The following is a 19,924-nucleotide window of genomic DNA, read 5'->3' on the forward strand; positions in this document are numbered from 1 at the left end:
TACTCCATCTTACCATTTCCTTTTTTTTTGCCTCTCGCATCATTCTAGTCAACCTAATTACGTACTTCAGCCTCTGCCCTCAGTTTGCTTCGTTTTCCTGCATCCCTCTGGTCTGAACACTCATTTAGGGTTTAAACTTCAGTCTTTCCCAGCCATCTAATTCTCATTTACCTTTATTACTACCATTGCAAAATTATTTTCTTATTTACCATTTTTGTGCATTATGGTATACTGGAGCATCAGACTCCTGCTGTTATACACATTCCTCCTGTATTTTTGCTTTTGGGAGGCTTGGCTACCTTCTCTAGTAATGATGTGTCCATCCCCAAATTATTAACCGACCCATTAACAAACATGTTTAAGTATTGTTAGACATTTATACTGTTAACTAGCTTCACAGTTCTGCTGCAGTCCTGTAGAACTATTGTAGCCATCAAATTATTTATTTTAAAAAAAAAACTTTCAATTCAATTCCAAACTATTGACATCTCTTTCACTGTCAGACACCAATTGAAGCATTGCATGTTAGGATTTACTTTTGTTTGTGAATCCAATTTTCAATGTTCATGGTTTACCTCTTATCCACTTATTTATTTAATGCTTGTGTATTTGCATCAATCTGTAAATGATTCCCGTGTAATATATTTAGGCTATTCCAAAATACATCTAGACAAGATTATAGAATCAAAAAGTTAGGGAACTAATAAAATAAGTAGATTCTAAGGCTGGTAGATTATTTGTGCAAACAGGTAAAAACAATGACTGCAGATGCTGGAAACCAGATTCTGGATCAGTAGTGCTGGAAGAGCACAGCAGTTCAGGCAGCATCCAAGGACCAGCGAAATCGACGTTTCGGGCAAAAGCCCTTCATCAGGAATAAAGGCAGAGAGCCTGAAGCGTGGAGAGATAAGCTAGAGGAGTGAAGTGTTCCGAGGCGGAAGACGAGGCGTTCTTCCTCCAGGCGTCTGGTGGTGAGGGAGCGGCGGTGAAGGAGGCCCAGGACCTCCATGTCCTCGGCAGAGTGGGAGGGGGAGTTGAAATGTTGGGCCACGGGCAGTTTGGTTGATATTTGTGCAAACATGCTATTGTTAGTTTTTTAAAGTGATCTCTATTGCTTTGTGCCACTTTGCATTGACCCTCTACTGTTATTGTGAGATAAGCTATCTCAGAAGTGTGACTTGATATATTTTAATCAAATAAATTCTACATACACAGGTAACTGCTTAACCAGCAAGAGACATTACAGGTCAATGCCCACCCATGGGATCGGGAGGTATAAATACTTACTGCCAAAAGAAGTGGTAAGTAATGTTCTATTTGTGTGACTCAATTAAATTTAACACTGAGGTAGTGCAGAAATGATTGATCTCAAAACTACCAATCCACTTGCGTTTAAATAAGTGAATTTTATGATAAATAATATTTCATATCAGGTATTGATTTATTTTCTATCCTCTTAACTTACTGCCATTTTCTTCCTTCCTCTCCCAATAGACTGAACTCTTAAAATCTCACCATTGTTCCAGCAGCCTTCCAGATCATCTTTCAAATCACCTAGTCATTCTGGAAGGTGCATACCAACTGTCAGTTTGGATGGAGGACGTTATGTACCATTCTAATTGTTTTCACCTGCCATCCACACAAGGGTGTCTTTTATGTGGCTCAGTTACATAATGTCGTTAGCAAGAATGAGTCTTTATTTTGTCCTTCAAATTTTCTGTTCTCACAAAAAATGGAATTTGCACTTATCTAGTGCCTTTGATGGCTTCACAGTGTGCTGAAATTCCTTATGGCCACTTAGTATTATTGAAGTGCAATTTTAGTTTTGAAGTGCAGCAGGCAGTTTGTATGCAGCAAGGTTCTGATAACAGTTAACATTTTAGGACTGAGTTTGCACCAAAGCCTTGAAGTCACAGAACTGAAATGTTAATTCTGTTTCTCTCCACTACCTGACCTGCATATTCCCAGTGTTTTCTGTTCTTGTTTCAGCTTTCCAGCATCTGTTATATTTTGCATTGGTATTGAGATTATTTCCTGCGTCATATATCTAAGTTGTGGTTGACAAGATTTTCTATCACAGCAACTTTAAATTTGTTTATGCCCAATGTCTATAAATTTGCCTGTGTCTTTAAGCAGGAGTTATTGAAATGGCAATCATGAACAGAAACATCATTGAATTTCTTTTTTGTTCCTTTCCCAGTTATCAGGTTTGGAGGTAGTTTATAGTACTCACTGTAATTCACAGCTTGACTGTGATCATTTAATCCAGCATCAATTCACAATTATACCTGGAATCTTCCTGAGTTATCTGGCTCAGGTTCATACCAGGAAGTACACTGACTCTTTGAGGAATATATAGAAATTTTGTTTGGAATTCATTTTGCTTTTGAGACTTAATCTTGCATCGTAGACCTAATAAATAACCACAGACTTGACATGAATAGCTGTTGTAGAACCAATGGCTGGTAACATTTGTCCTGAATACGAGTCAGGAGATACCAATTTTGTGAAGTTAACAAGTTTCTTGTGTTTTGGAACTGCCTTTAATGTAAAATAGGAGTCATCTGACCTATTCTGAAGTCTGCTTATGAATTGGCTTTGGTCTAGAAGTCTAGATTGTATTACTGAGTTGGTGGTTTATGATGTGTGTTTATACTTGGACTATATGGCCCAGATTTTGCGGAGTGGTAGATGGAATCCAGATATGGATGTCCCACCTCCCATTTCTGACACCCAGGCTTCTTGGTGTGTTGAGCATTTGAATAAAATTCTGCAACTTCAACAATATTCAGGCCCTCCCTACCCTCTGTCTCCATATAGAAACCAACTAAGCAGTTATTTTGGATAGAGGATTAAGACCGTGAAATGCATTATCTTATTTAGTGATTGAAGCAGAGAACATGCCAACTCATTTTCAGTCTGTATTTTTTTCTTCCCCTAGATGAAGATGAACTACTTAATTATTGGTCTTTGGAGCAGTGAAGACTTTGAAAGCACCAAGTGTGCATAAACATGCTGTTGTGCTGTTTAGCTGGCTAAACTCAAAGTTGCCAGCTTAAGGAAGCTTCCCATTGTTGAACCAACCAGGGCTCCCTCTATGTAGTGATATTGGGTTGGAGTGATTATCTAGAACACTGAGAACCTGTAATTCTCTAAAAGATTTTCAGTTTGAGGTTTTGGAGTGTCTCTGTACAACAGACCCTACATACACACACGTAGATAGTTGAAACTCTTCCACAAACAGCAATAGATGCAGAGTCAAATGTGAAGGTCAAACTGAATATAGATACATTTTTATTAAACAAAGGGATAAATTAGGGAATATGTACCAAAGATAGGTATACCACCATATTTCAAGGCCAACTTAAGATGGGCAATAAATGCTAACCCAGACAGTGGTGCCCATGTCCCACAAGTGAATGGAGTTAGGCCAAAGATTATCTATGATCACGTTGAATGGTGGAACAGGCTCAAGGGTCTGAATCCTGTTCCAATGGATTAAGCTATCATGATTTTGATTATCTTTAAGTTTTAGTGTCAATTATTTTAAGATTTTGACTGATATTTTTAACAGCCACGGAAGAAAAGAGAGAAGCTACAGATGAAGCAGCTCAAGCCTGGAACTGACACAGAATATGGTGTCTTAAATATCCAACTCACTGGCTATGATATGACACTTGTAGAACACTACAGTCAGTATATACACCGCCTCTGCAATCGACTGAAGATCAAAGTGGAGGAAAGGTGAAGAACAATTCCAAATGATGTCTTCTGTTTAAATACAACATGCATTTTGCATTGCTTTTAACATCGATAAATGTACAAAAGTAGCTCAAACATATGTGATCATCGAAACTGAGATTGAACCAAGAGAGTAAACAACAGCTGGTCAAAGAGTTTGATTTTGATGATAGGACAGTGGAGTTTGGGATATCAAAGGTAGACTTTAAGGGTGCAGTTGAACTTATTGATTACTGCAAAGATATTGCTAATAATCTTCTGGGCTGTCTGGAGCTTTTAGTAGGAAGGGCACAAATTTGATGGAAAGGAGAATTTCCATTTTCGAATGGTGGATTAAAGTTTTGCTACCAAATTCTCAACCTTTCAGGCAGGTTGGCTTTCCTGTCCTTCATAGTCAGGGACTTGTCTTTTATTCATTGGAATATTATGGACACCCAGCCCATTGGAAGTATGTTCGCAGGTGCATTCTTAGCAAAAATTGGGAAACATGTTAAACTGTATATATGATGTATGTACCTGGTGGGGTAAACTTGTTCATTCCAGTTCTAGTGAGTACAAACTTCTTCCATTACTTGGCTCCTACATACCCAAGTCATTTCTTTGCACAATAAGCGATGACTCAGTGAAGCTTCAATCAGCTCATGAGAAGTTCAGTCATTTACAGTACTTCAACGCTGACTGTGTAAGGGCTGAAGGTTGACCAGACCCACCAGCCTTTCCAAGTCAGCTAGCCATACTGGCTTCCACCAGTGAACCTGACTGGAAGAAAGCAAGCAGGGTTCACCTGAAAAGTGGTAGTTTCAGTTTCAACAGGAAAAGGGTCTAAATTGAAAAGGTTCACAGAAAGTTGGATGGGATGAAAAGGAACAGTCAAGAATGAAACTTAAAGGACATTGTTGTTGCGGTCATTGAAAGGATTCTGGGGAATGGAGGAAGCAAACGGAAGTGGGGGGAAAATCCCATTGATTTGAGCAAAGGAACAACAGAAGTTGAGAGCTGCATGTGAAGGGTGGGGAACACAATGTGACCAGTCTGCTGGGGAAGGAGAATGAGTTGGTGAACTAAATAAAGGAATCAGTAAGATAAGACTGGGAATGAGGAATTTGATCGAAGTGGGATTGGAGAAGAATATCAAGTGGAATGGTGAAAGGGCTGACGATCTCACGGAGATTGTAAGAGGATAGAGGGGATGCCACAGAAAATTAGTTACAACGGGGGAAAGTAAATCCGAGAGGGGGAGGATAGAGGGAAAAATTTAAGGGAGCAGTTAGAACCATAGCCTTTCTCAAAATAGTATTTTGACAAAGATCTCACCGAGAATGTGCAGTACAAATGGAAGACCTCCAGATTTGTTTGCATATGTTCCTGCATGGCATGAACACATCCAACTGAGGTACTCGAAACAGAAACTGAGTGATTTTATTGCATGAGCATTATTAAGGCTTTCCATTGATGGAAAGCAAAATAAGTGAATGAACTCTAAAGCAATATTGCAACCATGTCTCACCATTCATTAACATTTCACAAGTAGGGAATCTAAAAATCAACAGTAGTGGTGATGGTGCATGGGTGATTATTCCACATTCAGCCATGCAGGAATGTTCACATACCATGTACAAGAAAGTTAAGGACATGGAAATAAAATTTAATTACAGATTGTAGGTTCAAAATGTTGTAGTGCTGTATCACTGTGGATAGTGGAGGCTCCAAGAGTCAAGTTGTATTCCTTGCATGTGGCAACTTTACTAATCATTCATGACATGTGGGCATAGCTGACTGGGCCAGCGTTTATTGCCTGTCCATGGTTATCCATGAGAAGGTGATGAGGAGCTGCCTTCTTGAACTGCTGCAGTCCATGTGCTTTAGGTAGAGCAGCAATACCATTAGGGATAGAATTCACATACTGTACAGATCAAGTTTAATCAAGGTCTTGCTCATAACAGAATAAGGAAGAGGAAATCTAGTCTTAAGTCATGGAGGATGCATCTTGCCACATAGAACTGTTTGTAGGGTAGGATCTCACCCAAGACATGCTAAGAGCCCATAGGTTAGCTTGACTGTCAAGATCTCAAATTGATAAACTTTCATCTCATTCCTGATACTTCTTGACTGATCAATATTTGCCAGACAGTCATCCATGTTAAACCAACAGCTGTGTGAGTTTTCAGTAAGGTTGAGATGAATAGTGAGTTGAAGAAAAATGGTGAACGACACCAACACTAAGCTCAGGGCTACAACTGTGGACAAGCAAGCAGCACATGAAGAAGGTAACCAGCGTCTTAAGCATCATTAAATGGTGTACTGAGGTTGTGCGGTTACCAGCAGAATGAAAGGTAGTGTCCGAGGCATCTTTGCATGATTAGCTGGAATGAAATGACAAACATTGAATACATATGAGGCATCTGATAGAGATGCCTGGCATCCAGTCTTGTGTGACAGTCCACTACAGTGGCACACTTATGTTAATTCACACTCATAGAAGCCTGTAGAATTGAGTAGGCTGTTTAAAGTTGTGGACTGAAATGAGAGAGAACTGTTTCTAAAACTAGTGTTTTGCAAAGTTTGCTACATGTTTTGAAAAGCACATAACTTGACTCTCTCATGTCAAACATAATTTAAGCACTGCTTATACAAGCAGTTATAAAATTTAGGTTGTGGACAAATTGAAATGAACGGCTTCTGTATTCAGGTGGTGTTTTGGTTGGCAGTAAGAAATTGATTGGTCTAAGGACTAGTGACCTGTTTTGATGGAAAAGGCCTTTTGTTTGACAACTCTCTCCAATAGATTGTTAGTTTACTAGAAACCTTAGGGCTGGGAACCAGAACAGAGAAAGAAGTGATCTGATCTCCTCCATTACAGGAGTTGTCTGTTCTGTGCCATAAGCTACTTTTAAAGCTGAAGAAAAGCAGTTCATCTTTCCTCTGTTTACAGTAAACTGTAAATTTTAATTAATGCATAGTGATCTTTCACAAGTGAGCCAGCCATGCTATACCTCTTGCAAACCAGTGGAAGCATTTGGAAAAGCAAAGTCAAGAAGAAACCTTTTGATCAGCAAAAACCAACTCTACAGATCTTGTGAACGACAATGACTAAACTGCTTTTTCAGTTTATAATCCATCCATGTGTGTTTTTTTACCGTGTGCACATAATGGGGAATTTATAAGGGAATTAGAGTTTTAACGAGTAGTGTTATGTGCTGGTGGTTTATAAATGTTTGCCTGTACCTAGAGTCTAACTGCTTATACTAAATAGCCTTTTTTTTTCCAGTCTGCCTATAAAATCTGACTTTCTACCAGTTTGTCAATATGCAATGAGCTGAAAAGAATGTTACCATATAAGAAAACGCTGATGTGGAGGTGTCGGTATTGGACTGGGGTGGACAAAGTTAAAAATCACACACCAGGTTATAGTCCAGGTTTATTTGGAAGTACAAGCTTTCGGAGCGTTGCTGCTTTGTGAGGTAGCTAGTGGTGGGGGGGGAATGCAGGATCGTAGGATATGGAATTTATAACGAAAGATTACAGTGTCATGCAACTGAAATGATGATATATTGAACAAACCTAGATTGCTGTTAAGTCTTTCATGTTTTAGAATGGTTGAGGCCATCCTCATGGATACCGAACTTGGCTATAAGCCTCTGTTCAGCCAGTCTGCATTGTTGCATATCCCAAAGTCCACCTTGGAGGACGTTCACTTGAAGATCCAAGGCCGAATGTCCCTAACCACTGAAGTGTTCCCCGACTGGGAGGGAACATCCCTGTCTGGTGAATGTTGCACAGTGTCCATTCATCCGTTGTCATAACGTCTGCCCCGGGGCATCCTTGCCTTCAGCAGATGAGATAGATAACGTTGGCCGATTCACTAGTACCTGCCGCATCAGTTGTGTGATACTATGATCTTTTGCTATAAATTCTGTCTCCTATAATCCTGCTCCACTAGCAGCGCTGATGAAGGAGCAGCGCTCTGAAAGCTTGTACCTTCAAATAAACCTGATGGACTATAACATGGTGTTGGATTTTTAATATGAAAACCCAATAGAGAGACCTCTTGCTTTAAGGACCCATCCCACTTTCATACTTTTTTTAAAAAAAAAAAGCAAGATCTCCCCCCCCCCAACCCCCATAGTAGCAAATTGAGGACCAAAGACTGGCATTTGGAAGTCTGCTAACATAACTATTGGTCAGTGGATTTAAGCAAGCTGTCAGGTAAGGGTTAAGATGCTGTCATTTTAACTATATGAAGAATTGAACTGTAAATTCCCTGATATCCATCCTCATGGCCATAAACAGAATCACAAATGCTTCAATATATGTCTTTCACTCTTATCATTTCTCCTCCCAAAAAGGCGAGTCAGTGATATTAACACACACTTTCATATCTGTTCTAGTATTTATTTTGCATGTTCAATTTTATTGAAACAATAAAACAAGTACAAGTGTTTTTGTATTTCTTTCCCACAGCTATGCAATACCTACAAAATCCACTGAGATCTCTGTGCTGCAGGAACAAGGAACTAAGATGAATGTGGAAGGTGTTGTTCACTGTCATGAGAGAATTGTACAGGTATTGTTTGGTTTCCCAACTTGCAGTTCTAAAATGTTGCTTTTACTCCTGATTTTTAAAATGCCTCCTGCACTATGTAATTTTTAGTGCACAAGATAGAAATGAATCTTGCTCCTGGGCTATGCTTTAGCCACTTCTAAACACTGGCTTTACAGAAATAGTCCTGGATATTTTTTTAAACCCTTTGCCATCAAAAAATGGTGTGTATGGAAATGCTTAGTCAGGTATATACCACATGGGAATTGTAAGCATGAATTTTTTTTCAGCCACTCAGTGGTAGAAGTTGTATGTTCAAGTTATATTTTAACATGAAATTTCAAAGTAATTGGACTTGTTGCTTTTGGTACAGAGAAAATCAAGATTTAAGTTGATTGTAAATGCAAATTTTAAGAGGTTGCCAGATGCAGAGGCGTTGGATGTCTACTGATACGAACCCAGGTCATTCATTTAGTCAGTCTGGGAATGAAGAGGAATAAATCTGCCTATCACTGAAAATCTGTTGGCACTTGTCCTTCCCATTCTATCTAAATGTGAGACCTAAACTATGAACGGTCATGCCAAGAAGATCAAGCGCTTTCACTTTATGCTTTTAGAAGCTTCTCTGGATTAGGTTGCAAGACAAAATAAAAGACACAGATGCTCATCCAAGCTGGATAATCAAGCATCCACACCATATACATCTAGTCACAACTGAAATGGACTGGTCATGCAGCCAGAGTACTTGACATTTATTTACCACAGCAGATCCTCTATGGAGCGCTTAAGTCTTGAGTGTAGTGTATTACGCTAAGGAAATACTTCAACAATACTGGCAGCTTCATTTAGGATTTTTGATATTGACTTTGAGTCCTGAGAGAAGTTTGTGTAGGCTTGTAGCATCTGGAGTAACCACTTATAAAATTGGCTCAGCATCTGTGAAAAGCAAGTGTGTGTGAAAGGCAGACTAAAATAGCAAGGAGAGGAAATCCCAAGATAGCAACTGTAGGGACCAGCATTTTATAAAAATGATAAGATATCAGATATTATTTCTTTATTTTTTCTCATTTTTGGTTAGAAACTGAGAGTTGATGTTGAACTCTGGATTTTGATCAGTATCTTGATGAAAAATGAAAAGAACAGACAAACCAATATGTTTATCGGAACTGATTAGATTAATTATTATTCTAAGAACACGGCACACATTCGGCACCAGAGATATATTCTGTTCAAGTTCTGGCAGCTGCCTGCCTGTTAAATGTGTCAGTAAATAGGAGGCTAGTGACATCCAGTCAAACAAAGTGAATGTTGAACAAAGAGAAAGAGAAACCAAAGATTGGACTGGCTCTGATTTGGCTTTTGTTATGCAGAAGACAGTGCACCTGTGAAACCTGCTGGATGGAAGTTTGGTTGCTCTCAAATTTATATCCAGTTAAGAAAATTATTGATCGTTCTGAGAAAAGAATCCCAGCAAAAGCATTTAGACATACACGTGAACAGGCAGACAACAAAGATATATAGACCACATGCAGGAGATCGGATTAGTTTAGAATAGCATCATGGTTGACACAGACATGGTGAGCTAAAGGGCCTATTTCTGTGCTGTTCTAATCCATGTTCAGCGTTCTGTAAGACATTAGTAAAAGTCTCCAGCAGTCTGCAGAAGCTGTTTGCATTGACCATTGACTTCAGAATTCAAGCAGGATGTATAGTCGACATGCCTGTGAACAATTCATTCTCCAAGGATTGTACGAAGGTTTAGTAACTATTGGTCAAAACTGCTTAAGTGAACTATCCAGTTACGACTCTTAGCTTATTGTGTTTATCTTTGTGCATGAGTGGGGGTTTATGATCAAAGAAGATTAATTTGACTACCTTGTTTAACTTTGCTCTGCTCAAGTTATGGTACTATTGGTAAATTGTTAATTTATGTTTAAGCTGTGAACTTGGTATGTGTTATTCATTAAAGTGTGGTTCGGGACAATTGGACAATTGATTGTCATTGAATATTTTAATTGCGATTGAGTGTTGATGCGTCTGACTTTGGTCTGGCTTGCTGTCCCTGTGTCACAACACAACTCATCCAAAATACAAGTGTCTGCTATACGCTGTCCTATTTTTAGAAGAACCTTCCAGGTTCAGATTTGTCTTAACAATCACCTGTGCACCTACTGGAATCCTATGAAACACACTGGATGATGAACATGGCAAGGACAAGTAAATGCAATAGCAATATGCTATGATAAATATTGAAGATTTGGCCTTTCACAATGGATCCACGCAGAATGTCCTTGAGATCCTCCACTCCTTTTCAGCATCCAGTTGTTTCTTAAATGAATCTAAGAGTTTAATCTTGCTATTTCAAGAACTCTCTTCTATGGTCTGGATTTTGCAAAGGGATCATAAAGAATCGTAGAATCCCTACAGTGTTGCAGCAGACCATTTAGCCTATTGAGTCTGCACTGACCCTCCAAAGAGCACCCACTCAGACCCACGCCCCTACTCTATAACCTGCATTGCTAATGGCTAGTCCACCTCGTCTGCACATCCCTGGATACTAGATAGTCACAGACGCTGGGAGAACGTGCAAACTCCATATAGACTGTCACCCAAGAGTGGAATTGAACTCTGGTCCCTGGCACTGAGGCAGCAGATCTAACACTGAGCCACTGTGCATAGTATCAAAGGTGATTGCTCTTATTAAGGAGTAAATCATTTACAAATTCTGGCTTCTGCAGATGTGCAGTTAATCCCAAAAGGATAGATATTGCTGTCTGATTTGACTTACTTCTATATAGGCTTTGATATGCAAGTATGTTACTGAGATTCTAAGCAACTAGTCTGAGGATAGGTCTGAAACTGCATGACTTACTCACTAAACATGGCAGAAAATGTAAAGCTTTGACCACTTAAGTGTCACTACATTATTAAAAACATGTTGAGCCTTAATGCTGCTAATCTCACTGCCATTCTGCAAACCTTTCGAACTTCTACTTTGGAACTTTTGTTTCTCTTTCTTTTGTTCTTATCGTTTTTTTTCTTTTACTTACCTCTTGATGAAGAGATCAGTTGTGCGGACTTGTGGCAGTGGGCCCAGGCAGATTTGCGGACGTTGGCAAGTGGGTCCAGCGCTTCTGTATCAGCTGAGGTAGTCCTGGCACCAATCATACCTGTTATGGCAGACGAGAATTTGGTTTCCCGGTGGTGTCTGCATCCAGTGCAGATTCCTGGAGGCAGTGGCAAAGGTGAATTAGGGCCCAGTGCAAGACCTGGTGACATCCATGGTGAATACATTGGTGAGCTCCAGTGAATGCAGCCCATAGTGGCAGGGTTACTGATGGAGGCGCGATGGTGCCAAAGAATGGCAAGTCTTGTTCCAGCTCCTGGCTGGCCACCAGTCCCGCGGTGGAGCAATTGATAAGAAGGACTGTAAATTGAAAACTATATATTTCTTTATTTTTCAGCCTTTGTTCTATGTTTTGGTTTTATTTTTCTGTTTTAAGATGGCACCAGAGAGTAGAGACAATGTACAACACTTTTCACTGTAACAAAGTACACACAACAATAAATAATTGAATAACTAAATTATAATATGTGTAGGAGTGTTCGTCTCTGCAGTCAACATGGCTTTTATAAATTAATTTTAATGCCTGTATTTCATTCATTGAATTAGTACCAGGCATTCCCTATCTATAACATACACTTGTTGCATATTGCATAATTTTTGAGTTGTACATTAGATATTTTGCACATTATGTTAAAGTGTAAAGTATTGATTTTTTTTGTTCATGTGTCTTAAATTTTCAGATTACTGGCTTGAGTTCAGTTCTTGCCCCAATTGTTGTGGAAGTTCTTCAAACCAATCAGCCAGAAGGTGTACAGCTGTGCATCAAGGAGGTAAGTGCCAAAACTATTGATTTTGGAAAACTTCACTGTGCAATTCAATTAACCTGCTTGCACAGCAGTTATTTCCTTTTATAATGTATCTGTAGTTTAAGAAAAATCCTAAAACAAAAGCAGGCTCATTCATTAATCATTCCCATCAGTACGTTTCCTGCATATAACTTTACACAAATAGACCATTTAGCTTCATAGTTTAACTGAGCTATACTAGTTTTATAGTGTACACTCCATTCTTGTTATCCATGAGGGATTGGTACACAGACTTGCAGATAACAAAAGGTAAAAATACCACTAAAGCCCCCTCCGAAGTACCCAATATACCCCAAATAAACATAAATATATCTGATACTGTTCTAAAAACATTAATATGCATTATTAGTTAACAAAACACTACAAAAAAGAAATGTCCTTAAGAAGGCAGGTATCTTAAGTTGAATAACCTTGACAAAGGTGAGATGAGGGTGTACTTAAAGATGATACCGATTTAACAACTGGAGATGTGGCATGTAATTCTTCCACTGACATTGTGGCCAGCTTGGCTTTTGCAGAGAACATCATTATGGGGAGCTATGATGTCTTTTTCTTTCAATTTGTTATAAGACCATAAGACATAAGAGCAGAAATTAGGCCATTCAGCCCATTGAGTCTGCTCCATGATTCAATCATGGCTGGTAAGTTTCTCAACTCCATTCTCCTGCAACCCTTGATCCCCTTGCTACACAAGAACCTATCTATCTCCATCTTAAATATATTTAATGCCCTGGTCTCCACAGCCTTCTGTGGCAATGAATTCCATAGATGATAAATTTCTGCACAACGAGTCAAAGAATTTTCTGTATCCCTATTATTAAACAATAAATACATCAATGTCCTTCATTCTTTCTTGACTTCTGCCATCTTCTTGGGAATCCAGTTGGGGATTTCAAACTCTTCTTCATCAACAGAAGGATGACCTCGTGATATTATTACTAGACTATAAATCCAGAGACCCAGGTTATGTTCTTGGTACCTGGGTTCGAATCCTGCCACAGCAGATGGTGCAGTTTGAATTCAGTATTAACCTGGAAATAAGAATTTAATGATGACCATGAAACCATTCCTGATTGTCAGGGGAAAAAAAACCATCTGGTTCACTAGTATAGTTTAGGGAAGGAAATTGCTGTCCTTAGTTTGGTTTACATGTGATTCCAGACTCTCAGCAATGTGATTGACTCTTTAATTCTTGCCTCTAAACAATTTAGGGATGGACCATAAATGCTGGTCTAGCCAATGATGCCCACATTCCATGAACAAATAAAAAAGTACATAAAAATCTGTGGGAAGCAAATCAGTGGAATATGAGGACTTCTGCTACTTGAATTATCGCATGCCCATTCCCCCCAGCTCACTACTTCCACATTCTTCTGTTCTATTCTTCTTGTATCTCATGATTGGATTAAATATTTTTAAACACTTCACAGAAATTCTATCTGGCTGTAAACCAGCTTGATTATTTAAATAAAATGATGACCACAGCTGGAAATAATTGTACATGGACTGCTCTGTGCGATCTTTTGTTTCATTTCATAGTTTGAGCAATATCCAAATTATTTTCCAGCAGCTGCTTATGCCTCTGTCTTTTTCTCTCTCAGCAGATTTCTGCATTGCTGATATTCCCAAAAGGTTGTATTTTCTCCCTTGTTTGATCCCCATTACTATTCTTTCAAGAGATCTAAACAACCCACTCCAGGTCTCAGTCAATAGAGCTTTTCAACAGGTACTTAGTGCTGAAGCTTGGCTCTAAATATCAGTTCCTTCCAGACTAAAATATCTGATTCCAGCTTGATACATTGGCATTTTCGAACCACCCATGATTCCACCCCTCCTGCCTTTTAACTGTGATAGTGGGTGCAACTTGATTTACAGTAGTGTGCTAGAAAGCATTAATAGCATCCAAATTAATTTGTTTTAAACTAATAATTGAGTAGCAGTTTTGATTTTTTTTTTCATGGTTGATTTGTATTTGTAATTTACTTAGATGAAAAAGTGTGGGAAAAGGAAAGAATGACCAAGAAAGGATGGGACATAATGAATGGAGCAATAAGTACTTAAAGGATGGGAATTAGAACAGGAAGTTCCAGATTTTCACAATATTGATGAGGTTATCTGGTATTGTCAAAAATAACATAGATTCTTGGAAATCCAGATCCCATCCTTGCACAGCATTTTTAAGATTGTGTAGGAGATCTGAACATCCTGATTTCCACTTTTGTACCTTTTCACCATAGCTCCCAATTCCTTTACTGATTAAAAAATCTGTCAATGCATTCCATGGTGTGACCTGGCCAATTTAATAATCAGCTACCTCCACTCCGATGTTATAAGGGTGAAATAAGTGTCTGAATTGTGAGGTGTGCAAATTGGACCAGGTATGAGCAGGTCTGAATCCTGTGGATTATTTTAGAAATCAGAGATACCCATTTGGAGAGAGAAGGCATCCCTTTGGAGAGGTAAGCTGCCCTTTGGAGCTTAGGTAGTCTTTGGGATTGTTAAAAGTAGACTTGCTTGTGCATATAAAATGCATACATTCTTTGGTGGCATTCAGTTGTGAGGGTTCATTGGAATGGGTAGTGGGGCATTGGGTGGCATAAGGTTGGTATCGATGGGGCATGGTGATTGGCAGGAACAAAGTAAGAGCTGAAGAGATGTCGGTTTCATTATATTTTAAGCAGCAAGAAAGGGAAGTAGGTTTTGCAACCAATCAGCAACCTCCATTCTCACTCTGAGGTACCTGGCCCACCTGCTGAGGAGCTACAGAACAAAAACCCCAACCTCCCAGGCACTTTATTCATTTATCATGTTTGTGGAGGTGGGAAAATGTCCTATCACTGCGCTCTTGACTCGGGAGCGAAAAATCTAAGGAAACTGATGTAATCTAATTGATTAGTCTTAAATAAGAATTGTGAAAGTATTTTCAATGTGTTTATCAGCACATTGGTGTTGAATAGATTTTCATTTTTTTAAAAAATGATCAGTAGTGGAAGGAATATCCTGTTTTCAATGCAAGGAGAAATTGTGTCAGATGACGCAATCTAATGTTAAATAGAAGGTGGTCATAAGGTTATCTTCTGGGTGACATTGATTCCTGTATTTGGGCCTTTACCTGTTGAAATTGTTTGCTGGTTGTTTCTTGGCAGAAATTAGCATTTCTGCTGTTGCTATTTGGAGTGTAAGGAGGAGCACAAAACATTCAGTTGTGACATTCAATCCCATGTGCATTTCTTTAAGCTTTTTGTATATTATTTTATCCTGCTGTATATTTTTAGATGGAGCAACAGAAGAAATCTTTATAGTTTACTGAATAAATTTGCTGTCAGCTGAACTGTATCAGAAAAATTGTGGTGTCCAATTCCTGTGCTCAGGTTAGAAAAACTGAAGCAAGCATTTTGGATGTAGGTTTGCTCACTGAGCTGAAAGGTTCATTTCCAGACGTTTCGTTACTTTACTAGGTAACATGTTCAGTGGACCTCATGCGAAGCAATGCTGAAAATTCCTGCTTTCTATTTATATGTTTGAGTTTCTTTGGGTTGGTGATGTCATTTATATAGAAAGCAGGAATTTTCAGCATTGCTCCACATGAGGTCCACTGAAGATGCTACCTAGTAAAGTAACGAAACGTCTGGAAATGAACCTTTTTCAGCTCAGTGAGCAAACCTACATTCAAAACCTCAACCTGAGCTACAAATCTTCTCAAAGCTCGCTGAAGCAAGCATCCTTGAAAGATTGAAAAAGAAATGAAGCTTCCAATGTATCTTGAAATTGATTCCTCTTTAATGTCAATGTTTAGTAAACATGAATTTCAATGGAATTTTCAATGTAGATTGTTCCTCAAACTTAGTCAACCCAAAAACTTGCATAATGTTCCTCATACCAATAATTCCTTGTTATCTCTTTCTTTCCCCAACACCATCCTGCCTTTGGCTTACACATTCTAGTAGTTGTTTGATAATATAGAACTCGAATATTGCTGAGAAATTACATCCATTTTGCCAAAGTTTTTCATCTGAAGCATCAGGACTGATGCTGAACATTGTACAGTCATCAGCAAATATCCCCCTTTCTGAACTCATGATGGTGTTAATGAAGCAGTTGAAGATGGTTGGACCGAAGACACTTGCCTGAGGAACTCATGCAGTGAAATGCTGTTACTGAGATAATTGACTTCCAAATACTACAACCATCTTCCTTTCAATAAGTCATATTTTATCTCTGCATTTATGCACTTGTTACTTACTACAAATGACTAAATGAATAAATAGTCAATAGAGGGTAGCTAATACAGTTATTTAAGATCAAGAAAGTCTAGCCACGATTTGGCTAATATCACTGTATCCAACTCAATTTAAAAACCTTTGTCCTAGTTGAGAAATCTGCTTAAAGCGTCTCTGCTATTGTTCCTGACAAACTTATCTTGCCTGGTCAACATGTGCATCTGTACTCCTATGGTTCCATGTGCTATTAGATTAGCATTATCAGAAACATCATAAATAGGGCCCACGCCCATTTGTTTACTGTGCAAGTTGGAAATAAATACTCTGTGGAAACTGTTAATGGAGGAAACAATAAAAAGAACTAATGGGGTTTATGTTGAAAAGTTTACTGGACCTGACTGGTTGCAATCTAGGATTGTAACTGGAGTAGCTACAGAGATAGTGAATGCACTAGCAGTAATCTCCCAGGAGTCCTTAGGTTCTGGAAGTCCCAGATAATTTGTAATCTACCAGTGTAATGCCTCTACTTAAAAAGGGAAGAAGACCCAAAAACAGGGGGCGGCTCAGTGGTTAGCACTGCTGCCTCTCAGCACCAGGGACCCAGCTTCGATTCCAGCCTCAGGCAGCTGTCTATGTGGAGATTGCACATTCTCGCCGTGTCTGTGTGGGTTTCCTCTGGGTGCTCCAGTTTCTCCCACAATCCAAAGATATGCAGGTCAGGTGAATTGGCCATGCTAAATTGCCCACAGTGTCAGGGATGAGTATAGGGTAGTGCCTTTCAAGAAAATGTAGTCTCTCTTTTTTACTCTTGAAGTGAAGCATCACTTGCTTGGCTGGGCTTCCTCTTAACATCCATTCTGCAACTATTTATGTATCATTTTGTTGCAGTTGATTACATTATCTGTATTCCTAAATTAGCATTGTCTGCAATTTTTCAAAATTGTACATCCAATTCCTTAATACTAATGTTTTGTGTATATGGTAAACAACAGCCATTGTTTACCATATAAAAGTATTTGCCTTTTTTTTAAACTTGTTTTTTTTTTCCAATCCATTTGAGACTTTGGTATCTGATTCAACTTTCTCTGATCATTGTCTGAGTCTCTTGTGTGGGATCTTATCGAAACTTTTCTAGGTTCACGTGTGTCACATCCTTTGTCAACTCTTGCTTTTATTTTTACACTATAACTATTTGCTCATTAACTCCTTGATTTATCGCAGGGAGTGAAGTTGATTTATCTATAACATAACTTCTGAATCCTTCCAATCATTAGAGATGTTCCTCCCATTAGTCTGGATACAAGCTTGCCTTGCATGTGAAGCAACAATGTGTGCCTACAATACAGTAATTAATTATCAGCAAAGATTATTTTTGCATCATTAAGGCATAAGTTTAACTGAGAATTTTATTTTAAAAATTCTGTGCAGTTAGATTTCATGTAATGTAGCCTTGTAGAACAGAAGGAAGGAACTCCAGAAGCCCCTCAGATTTACATCCATTTTTGTTGTGTGTTTGGATCAAGATATTGTGACAAGTAATGGTACTTGTGGTATATGTTCAACATTGAATCAGAAGTTTGTACTTTACTGTTTTGTTTTTGAATTTTAACAGCTTGGTTGGAGTCTAGTGATACAGCAAAGGGATTTGTTAACTTACTATTGCACTGAATGGAATGGAAGTTCGTATTTAATATGCTGTCCTTGAAGGAACAGAATTTGCCACACCACATAAACCAGTCTACACATGATTCCACTCCAGTGTTACATAGTTGACTCTTCATTCCCTCAAGACCTAAGATTAGGTGATAAATATTCCCTTGCCAGTGTTGGCCACAGACCAAGAAGAAATAATTGAAAAAGAAATATTGCTCACAGTCAGTTCATTGCATTGAACTTTGACTTTGTTCCCTCATGCGGTGAGATGACTTGTTCCAGGCTGTTTTAATGACTCCCAACATTCAATTCCAAAGCAGTATGTGAACAAACCTAGATGCAATTCCATTACTGTCAGTTGAAAAGTAATGTGCAGCATAAGGAAGGAAGTTATGTGATTCATCATTATGAACACAGATACACTGTACAACTTGCAAAAATCTATAGCTAATTTTGCTGGTGAGAGTTAATCGCAGAGCTTAATGAGGATTAATAATAATTTGTTATTCATGTCTTAATTACGAAGCTTTGATCAAAGCTGACATTTTGATGTGGTCTTGAAGAAGAGCAATTTTATAGGTGAGAAATTAAACTGAAATTCCATCTGTCTGTTTCCAAGACACTATTTGACAGAAGTTGTTACTCATCTTCAATGTCTTGACATCCAGGTCCAATGTAATGTACCAAATCTGTCTGTTTCCAATTGTTTCATTGGGAAAATGGTGTCATTTTCATAGAGATATGCCCATTGTGAGGTCAGAGCAGGATGAAACCCCCTCATCCTACAAACATTTACTCTTTTGGTCAATTTCTCATCCAGGTTGGTTCTGGAGTTTGCAAGTGGGCTGAAGAGAACTCTAAGTCCAATCACAAGGAAAGCTTAGACATGCTTTAACCAAAGCTATTTTCTCCATTACCAAGGCAAACATATTGATCAAAGAATGTTAACCTAGCTAAGTGCACCCAGAAATTTAACAGAAGAATGTGAACAAAACTAAATTTATCCAGTGTTGGATTTAGGAAATAATAGTGCAATTTAAAAAAAAAAATTGATTAACATCACTTATTTTGATTAATATTTGTAGACTCCAGTAGAAATGTTGCAGCAAAAGTAAAACCTACTTAATTTACAGATCTGAAGAAATAAGTTGAAATAGTTTCTCATTGTCAGCATTAGATATCACACATGAAGCCTAAACTTTTTGTGAAATTTTAACAAAATTTAAAAGTGGAAACATGTTCCAATGTTCAGTTATAAAGAGGATAATGTTTCAGGTCTTTAATTCAAGAACGATCTCTAATCCTAACTTCCAAAATGTAATGTTGATTATCCTACTTGATAAATAATATTGCTTTATCATTGTTTTCACAGCACACTGAAGCTGAATTCAATGCTCGGTTCAAGGCTCGGCCAGAATTAGAAGGACTGATAGCACAGATGAGTTGAGAAGATATCTAAATGAGGTGATCAAGCCAGACGCAAATGTATTTGGTAATGTCAGTATCTGTGATTGAAAATAAAATGTAGTGATCATTGTTTCAAGGACTTTTTAAAACAAATAGCAGCTTATTGTGTGATTATATTGTTAATAAAATGAATTCTAAAATATTTTGTGATCAAATGTATTGCTGTCTGATTTTTAAATAGAGACATTCTGCCTAGAAATTATTTACCACAATTCATAGTCTGCCACTTCATTCCATTCTGAATGTAGACTTGATTGTGATGTCTGAAAGAAGCTAGTAATATATTGTACAGTTCCCATCCGCTCCATAAATTGGGATTAGAAAGGTTAGTATCTTTGATTTTACCTTTGGAAAAATAAAATGTGTTTCT

At 38.3% G+C, this 19,924-nt stretch overlaps 1 protein-coding gene across 2 annotated transcripts in view; it reads left to right on the forward strand.

The window, feature by feature from the left end:
- mrpl48 (mitochondrial ribosomal protein L48) overlaps nucleotides 1-19,696 on the forward strand; it is a 35,484-nt gene extending 15,788 nt beyond the window's left edge. For both annotated transcript variants that reach the window (XM_043692194.1, XM_043692195.1), the window contains exons 4-8: nucleotides 1,216-1,301; nucleotides 3,575-3,744; nucleotides 8,203-8,305; nucleotides 12,089-12,178; nucleotides 19,460-19,696. In XM_043692194.1, the coding sequence (XP_043548129.1) occupies nucleotides 1,216-1,301; nucleotides 3,575-3,744; nucleotides 8,203-8,305; nucleotides 12,089-12,178; nucleotides 19,460-19,534 (524 nt within the window). In that variant the 3' untranslated portion in view covers nucleotides 19,535-19,696. The remainder of the gene's footprint in view (nucleotides 1-1,215; nucleotides 1,302-3,574; nucleotides 3,745-8,202; nucleotides 8,306-12,088; nucleotides 12,179-19,459) is intronic.
- The last annotated feature ends 228 nt before the right edge of the window (nucleotides 19,697-19,924 follow it).

This window comes from Chiloscyllium plagiosum, chromosome 6 (genome assembly GCF_004010195.1).
Source record: "Chiloscyllium plagiosum isolate BGI_BamShark_2017 chromosome 6, ASM401019v2, whole genome shotgun sequence".
NCBI lineage: Eukaryota > Metazoa > Chordata > Chondrichthyes > Orectolobiformes > Hemiscylliidae > Chiloscyllium > Chiloscyllium plagiosum.